This window comes from Neofelis nebulosa, chromosome 18, assembly GCF_028018385.1.
Source record: "Neofelis nebulosa isolate mNeoNeb1 chromosome 18, mNeoNeb1.pri, whole genome shotgun sequence".
Lineage (NCBI taxonomy): Eukaryota > Metazoa > Chordata > Mammalia > Carnivora > Felidae > Neofelis > Neofelis nebulosa.
The window spans coordinates 34,816,141-34,824,575 of record NC_080799.1 but is presented as its reverse complement, the minus strand read 5'-3'; the positions used below and the strand labels follow the sequence as shown (position 1 = coordinate 34,824,575).

The 8,435-nt window shown below is 46.3% G+C and overlaps 1 protein-coding gene across 4 annotated transcripts in view; it reads right to left on the bottom strand.

Moving 5' to 3' along the window:
* Window positions 1-5,653: 5,653 nt before the first annotated feature.
* The window catches only part of CPPED1 (calcineurin like phosphoesterase domain containing 1), a 104,215-nt gene continuing 101,433 nt past the window's right edge, over window positions 5,654-8,435 (bottom strand). For 3 of the 4 annotated variants that reach the window (XM_058712087.1, XM_058712090.1, XM_058712088.1), the window contains one exon: window positions 5,654-7,704. In XM_058712087.1, coding sequence (XP_058568070.1) covers window positions 7,525-7,704 — 180 coding nt within the window. In that variant the 3' untranslated portion in view covers window positions 5,654-7,524. The remainder of the gene's footprint in view (window positions 7,705-8,435) is intronic. The other variant, XR_009256855.1, reaches the window with a different exon arrangement.

Genomic DNA, 8,435 nt, shown 5'->3' with positions numbered 1-8,435 from the left:
CTCCACTGGCCAATTATGTCGGGAGAAGTAAATATAGCACATGAAACTTTCTTTTCATCTGTGCCAGGAGCTAGAGTCTCCCTAGGTGAGTACGGTTGGCCCAGACACCCCCCCTGCTGGAGATCTCTTAGGGAGTGTGTGACTTTATTGCCAGAATTCCTTGGAGAGGGGAAAAAAAAAAAAAAGTACTTGATTGGATAATTAAATAGATAAACTGCGTTCCATTTGTCAAGGAGAGGTAATTTTAGGATGGAAAGAATTAGTGTTCCAGTCTGTGACTCCAGAGGGACCTCCATGTTGGATGGAGGACAGGCCGGGGTCCTGTTTGGTAACAGGGTCCAGCCTGTGCAGCTAAGGGGGTACCTGTGTTGTTCCCCGCCTTCCACCACACGGGGGTTGGGGGCTGCCCCAGGGCGAGACCCCCTCAGGCCACTTTGAGGCTTGTTACAGTGTGTGAGTCCTAGACTCTAAGCGCACGGCTTGGGTATGAATTGGCCCTGCCACTCTTGAGCTGTGCTATCCTGGGCAAGTTCCTTAATGTCTCTGTGCTTCAGTTTCTTCATCTGTAAAATGGGGGTAATAAAAGCACTTACCTTGGTGGGGTTGTCGTCAGCATTCTCTTGTTTCCTTTGGAGGGTGCATTAGAAAAGCACCAACTGCTGCTTTGCTGTTCATCACAACTGCCTTTTCCGCAGCCCCGTTGTTTCCCGTTTTTGCCACCTGTTGTGTTTATTGGCAGCCATGTCACCTTAGAAATTCCGGAATATAATTCCATGTTTGAGGAGCCAGTCTGGGAGGCAAAACACACGAGGGGCCTTGCGATGCACTGTTGGGCTCTGCGCTGGGGTAGGGGTGGGAAACCAGGCGTGTGGTTTGATGATGGTCAGCATGTTATTATGACATGTCACGTGCTTACTCTACACCTAACAGTACGCTAATGTATTCAGCAATCAGCTCATTTAAACCTTATGGAGAAAGGTACTATATTGCACCCATTTTATAGAGAAAGAAACCGAGTCCCCCAAACAGGACATGACCCGCTCAAGGCCTCTCGGTTACTGGACAACGTTTCCTCCCTGGCCTGGAAGGGGCAAGACATTTTAGAAGCAGAGAGGCGACGGGGAGGAGGCCGTGGCAACGATTCGGTGACCCGAATGGCAGCTGTGGCTGTGGGGGTGACATTTACTGATCACTCACTGCGTTGTGGCCTTAGGCTAATGGCTCAACCCACGCTGTTTCACTCCATCCTCATCCAGGTACACTATTATCCTCCTTTCACAGATAAGAGTGTGGACAAGGTTTGCAGAGGTTAAAAATACCCCAAGTTAGACCACCAATGGAGGCCCAGAAGGGATTTCAGGCCAGGGTCTGCCTTTGAAGCCCCTGCTGTCACCGACTGCACCAAGGATCCAGGGGCCATTGAGGCATCAGCAGCTGTGAGAGGTGGAACATGGCACCTAGACAGAGGGAAGAGGTAGACGCTGGGTTTCTGATGCCGGGCAGACAAGTGAGTGGGGGACGTTGCCACTTGCCAAGGTAAGGAAGAGTAGACAAGGAAGTGTTTTTTAAAAGGATGAACTCGATTTTGGAAACGGCCGAGTTGTCTTGGGGACAATGTTTCACTGTCCACTTGGCCTTTACAGTATATAATACAGAGGCTTAGACGTTCATCTCATCTTAAAAATGGTTTCTGTAGGATTGCCATCACACAAGCAGTCATTAAGGCTATTGGTACTGATTGTTTCCTAAGGACAGAAGGGAGCAGAAACGGCTGTCTGGAACGTAAGAAAATCAATATTTAAATTGCCTCGCTGAAGTCAAAGCCTGCTTTCTGTTCACCGGTGCTTGGCGCAGGCTGTGTGTTTGGGATGGATGAATACTTGCCAAGAAGGCATGTCAACAGATATTTATAAGGAGTGCCAGGTCCTGGGCCAGGGGACAGGAACACAGTGGCCAACGAGACACTGTTCCTGTCCTCGGGGATCTTGTGCTCTCGTCCGACAAACCCTGGAGATCAAGAGAGTACAGGACTATGTGACAAGTACAGTACGATTTCATTTAAATGGCTTTTCAAAATCTGTGACAGCTAAAATATGTGCTTAGGGACACAATGTTCCAGTTTGGTAGTGTTAAAAAAAGCAAATCCAGAGAGCCTTTCAAAGATGTTATAAGAGATGAAATCATCTAATTTCTTCCTGAAAGCTTGAAAGAACAGTTTCAAAGCCCGGGGAGAGACTTTTTCTACAGCCGGGGAGCAAGCCACACCTTGCGTTCGTTCACTCTTCCTCAGCGTCTAAAATGCATCCCATATGGCCCACGTGGAGGCAGAGCTTCAGTGAAAGCCAGATGGTCACCGGTTCTATGCAGATGGTGGCTTTTGCCTGACGAGACGAAGGTGAACTCTGCATCAGTCCAGAAAGCCTTACCTGTTTCACAGCGAAGCACAGACACGGAGCCCTTCTGAGAAAGGCATCAGCAGGAAGTGGGCTATACCTGCCAGCCGGCCAGTCACCCCATGGCTCTGCCCATGTTCTCAGCCTTATCACCCGTTTTGGCCTCTTCATTGTTACCTCATGCAAGGCTGTGCTCCCAAGCCCATTTCTTTCCCCTTCCAACGCCCTTGTCCTACTGGGTATTGTCCCTTTCCACATCCACTTTCAGCCTTGTTCTCACTCGAGGCTGCTCAACCTGCACTTTTCTCCACTTACTCTGTCTCCTCCCCTCCTGTGTTCCCGAGAAAGGCTGGTCTCTGCTGACACTTTTTCTTTCTCACCACTCGCCACTTGAGCAGTTTGTATGCAGTGTGGCTTTCATGGGCACAGCAAGGTGCTCTTTCACAATTACTGGCGGGCCCCATCCCTTATCCTAGGGTCTCTTTTCTGTGACTGTGATGGCTGTTCGGTTGTATTCGTGGCATTTCTGTTTCTGGACAACGGGACTTATGATGCAGAATCCGTTGAGGGCCTCTGGGTGAAAACTTCCTCTTGGATAGAAAAAGTGACTCTGGAGGTAGAGACCCACCCCACCAGCCCTTTCTGTCTTGGACTTAATGATGCTTGGAGTTGGGCGGCCATGTTGTCAGTAGGAATCACGGAGCCATTGACACAGAGCTGACACGCTTCACTGCTCACACATCCCAGAGCCACCATCGGACTCAGGACTGATGTTGTGGGAGAAAAACAACCCCCTTACTTATCAAGCCCCTTCTGATCTGATATTGTTACCATCGGCTGGAAGCGTCCCAACCGATGGAGTGTGCGGATACTGAGGTATAGGGAGGTTAGTGAGTCTTGCGAGAGAAACCATGTGAGCATGGTTCACAATCTGAGAGCCTGGGTTCAAACCTGGGTCTGTCTTCAGAGGCACAGGAGCTCTGGAAACAGGTACCTCACATGACAAAATGCCTCCTTGGCTGCAAATGACGCTCCTTCTGAAAACACGGCCTTCCCCCAAGATGGATAAATCTCTCTTCTTTTTAAATTATTTTAAAACAATTTTATTGAGATACATTTTACTAAGCTGCACACATTTATTGCTTTTTTAAGTTTATTTATTTATTTAAGTTTATTTATTATTTATTTATTTATTTTTATTTATTTTAAGAGAGAGACAGAGAGCGTGAGCAGGAGAGGGGCAGAGAGAGAGGGAGAGAAAATCCCAAGCAGGCTCCGCACCGTCAGCACAGAGCCCGAAGCAGGAACCGTGAGATCATGACCTGAGCCTAAAATGGATGCTTAATCCACTGAGCCACTCAGGAGCCCAAAATATGACTTTTTAAAGAGAAGTATCAGAACACAATAATGAAAGGTAACTTGTGATTATTTGTGTTCAATCCACTTTATTTACATAGGCTTTGTTTTTGTTTTTTAATCTACATGGGTCCTTTGTTTTTGTTTTTTTAATCTACATGGGTCCTTTAGGATTTATCTAAAGGAAACATCCTCAGGGCACCTGGGTGGCTCGGTCGATTAAGCATCTGACTTCGGCTCAGGTTATAATCTCAGGGTTCATGAGTTCGAGCCCTGTGTCGGGCTCTGTGCTGACAGCTCAGAGCCTGGAGCCTGCTTCATTTGGATTCTGTGTCTCCCTCTGTCTCTGCCCCTCCCCTACTTGTGCTCTGTCTCTGTCTCTGTCTCTCTCTCTCTCTCTCAAAAATAAATAAACATTTAAAAAAATTTTTAAAGGAAGCCCCCAAACTGTATATATGTGTATATGTGTACGTGGTCACTAATGGTAAAGAAATAATGGAAATAAAAATCCATGGAAGGAAAAAGAGAATTTAGTCAGTAAAACCTTTCCTAGAAAGATGTTAGAAGTCATTATTATTCCAAGAAAAGAATCATATATATATATCCCTAAGAGCTCTCCAATGACAGAAGACAGTATTTTATGAAGTTATAAAAAAAAAAAATCAATATTACCTGTCAAGTACTATCTCCTGCATGTGTAACCCAAACTACTAAGGTTATGTGAAAGCTTTTAATAGAATTTGCCTTGATGATTTATTCCTAAATCTTCCTTTTCCCCCCAGCTCAATACAATATCGCTACTTAATTTCACGACTGCGCGAAGCTGTTTTAGACACTACTCGGGGAATAAGTATTAAGAGTTCAAGTAAATGCAAATGATGTTTTTGCTACCTTTCCTCAACAGATTTCGATGAGAATATAGACTATACTATTAAACTGTATTATGTGTAATACAGTTTCCACAGTTATATGTAACTTGGTGTCTTTCGTACTACATTAGGGAAATGGTCCCAGCATTATTCAGGCTTAAAACTAGGCTTTGCCCTGTAACTCTCTATCAGGGCCTGACAACCAGGTAATGCTGAAAACAACACGATGGTATGAAACGTTCTGTTTGCTCGCTTCCATAAGGTTTACTATAGACCTTTCCCCCCTGTTCTCCAACCTGAGGGCAAACAGGACGGAGTTCTAGACATACACTTACTTATAAAAAGGTGAACACAGTTAGGTATCTCCCCAACCCGTCCGCAAGCCCGCTGGAGTCTTGAGAACCCCATTTTAGGTCTCCTTAAATAATCTTCTCCTTTTAGCAGCCCTTATGTTTGCTCCAACGACGCATTGGAAGGGGAGCATTGGGTGGCATTGCTTGCCTTGAGAGAGCCATGGCTTTCCTACTCCTGGGGGCAGGAACCACGAGCAAGCAGTGAGCGTCATCCCACGGAGTACTTTACTGTTGTGGGCAGAGCTGTGTCCTGTGGCCTCCCAGACAGGAGTTTTCCAGTTTCCTCGGAGAAAATTCTCTGCCTGGGACAACCTGGACAGGCTTTGCCACCCTGGATCTGGTACAGTCAGAGAAGGGGTGTCCGGGCTTTGCAAACCCTGGGATCAAGCCCCATGGCTTCCCGCTAACACCGGGTCATTGTCCAGCAAAGGTGGTCAGAGGTGCTGAATGTTGTCGTGTTGCCACAGGCTGAGCTGCTGCAAACCTCTCACTGTGAGAAACGTTTTCTAAGAGAGATGATAGTGTTAATAAGGAGCACGGGCTGGGCCGTCAGACTGCCTGCATCTCAACCCTTCCTTCCCCACGGGTGAGCTGTATGACCGTGGCCAAGTGAGCCCTACCTCTCTCAGTTAAAGCACTGAAAATGTACTTAGCACATAATAAACATTCAAAAGCATAGCACTTAGGATCATGGAGTATTTTATTGTTTTCCAGAGTATAAGGCACTTATTCTGTAATGTGTTTTTTTCTTTTAAAGAAAAAGCAATCATAAGTGAGTACATTGGTAATTATCTATTATCAGAATGATACACACTCATCTACAAAATCATTTCCTAACTTCTTCTGAACCAACTACCATGAGGGAATATTGGTGGTTACTTAAAAAATGGTTAGAATTTCATAGGATTCCCTATTCTTAGCATATCTTTGCTGTGTCTTGAATCAATTCTTTTACATATTAGGTTTCTGGGGAAGGAGACTTAGACGTTTCCTTTCCATTGCTTTTAATTTAATCCATATCCTCCCCCAAATAAAATGAAACAAAAAGTTACACCTTTTACTGAACTGCTGTTCCTGACCTCCTCAATCCACACCTGTTGTAAAGAAAAATGGAACACAAATCAAGACTGCAGCAAAGTCCTAAAATAAGGGCATTCTAATTTTGAAAAATTCTAATTTTCTTGTGCCACACAGTGAAGAGCTATGGTGCATCACGGATCTGTAGTATAATTAACTTCTCATCTTTTTTCCTTATGAATTTACATATCCAATTATCTTCCTATTTAATGTCTCACGGTTTTGCCACATTGACTAAAACTCTGTAACACGAAAGTCTTGTGGTTTAATGGACTTTGCAGCCCATCTGTATGCGTATGCCAGCATACTACTGCACGGCGTTGTGAAATATTCCCGGCAGGACAGACAGCCCAGGCTCCCCGTCCGCCAGGGTGACGGACGAGATCGCGCCACGGTCAGTGGCGGTGGCAAAGCAGCAGCAAAGGAGATCACGTAAAAATGACACTGATTTCAAACCGCCCGTGCTCCTTCGTCAAGGGATACGGTGCATTTCCTCAAAGCCAGGGCTGATTTAGATGATGGGGCCAAAAGCTCCACTCCTGCCCCACCAGAGTCTCTGCTTTGCTCCCTTGGAGAACTCTGCAGCAACTCCCACTTGCTCTGTCCAAGCGGACACAGGGAAGAGTCTCATAAGCGGAGGCCACTCCCATTCCACGAGGACGCCAATCTGCAGGGTCGCCACGCTGTCAGACGTGAATGTGAACGAAGCCAGGGTGTGGGGCTTCAGTTCTAGTCTCTGTGATGAGGTTTCTACAGATGGCCCGTTCATGTGCCAAGCAGGATTTTCTTGTCACCCAGAAGGCAAGTTCAACTTTGACTTGTACCGACCGCGTTGTCAACAATGCCAGGAGTCTCAAAATTTAGTAGCAGATGTGGTCTACCCAGCTCCTTGTAAAAGCAAGCCTGCGTAGCTCTAATGGGTTACAGTCATGTGCTTTGTTAGGAAGGAAAGGAGATGACCCGTGTTTTGCCTAGCACTTTGGGAGTTGTGACCACAATTTAGTACGATTGGATGCGAACTGATCACAGAATTTTCAAAGACCACACTTGGCTATCAAGGTAGGATGGAGGTCGACAGGTAGACATTTATCACATGCTAATTCACAAGCACTAATTCACAAGCAGAGCTGAGGGACACAGCACTCAGAGAATTTATTCAAGCATCCAAGCAGAGAGACGCTAGAATCATTTATTCTTTTATTTTCCAGTTCCCCCAACTCCTCTCTTTTTTAAAGGGAGGGAAGCTCTACTTTGAATACAATTTAGGATAGGAGGAGAGGACCCAGCTCTCTGATTTATGCAAAAGGACAAAAATCCACACATCGGCTTGGAGTACTTTTACGTTTCAACAAGGGACGGTGCGTACCTGCTGCTTCTGGTAAAGTAAAAAACCAGGGGAAGTGAAACACGAGATCGCCAGCCACCATCACTTTTCCTTCATCAGGCCCATGAGGTCATCTTCTATCCCCTTCTCACTCAGCTCATCCAAGCTGTAGTAGCGGTGAACGATTTTCTCGGCAGTGACCACGACAAGTCGGAGCCCGTGGGTGTCCTGGCCCAGCTGGCATCCGATGGCAGATGACACCACCATGTCCAAGTTCTGGTAGGTGCCCCCGGCATTCCTATGGTAGTGGCCTGAGAACACAGCTGTGACACCTGCGGGGGGAGGGAACAAGACATTAGGGGGCCAAGGATTTCCATGTAGGGAACTTGGGGGGCTCCCCTGTTTTCTTCTGGGAACAACGCGGTATGTTATTAAATTAAGTGCGTAATATTGACTCAGTGCCTAAGAAATGAGAAGGCAGCCTCGTGACATCCACAATCCTTTCAGGGAATAATTCATCGATATAACATATTAACACGTTTGTTATAACCGGCGCAAGAAAGTGCCAGGGAACAAAGGGAGAAAAGGAAGATAAAGTGAATGACTTTGGGAGAGATACAGGAAGCGGAAGGAAATATTCTGAGGCCTGTTATCGACAGCCACAGGAGACAAGTTAAATGTCTACAAAAAATCATGTTTATGGGGTTCTAATCAAGAGAGTAGAGCATGCTCAGCATTTAATGTACCTTCTCCTCCCCACACTCAAGAGTCATGGTGGGTAAGATAGAAAAAAAAAAAAAAAGACCAAAGGACAGAAGTCGCCTCAGCGCCGAAATAAAGAGCTCTGTGGATGAGAAACTAGACAGAAACGCAGAGTAATGAGCGGGGTTGCAGTATTGCTGGGAATGAAGCTCCTGTAGGGTAACAGAGACTGAAAGCAGTTTCTGTGAGATGAGCAAATAAAGCCCGGCCCCTGTTTGGAGAAGGGGTGGCCTGGGGACCTCTGTCTATGGAAGGAGGATGCAGAAAACCGTCGCTGTCTGGGGCCCGGGCAGTGGTGTGC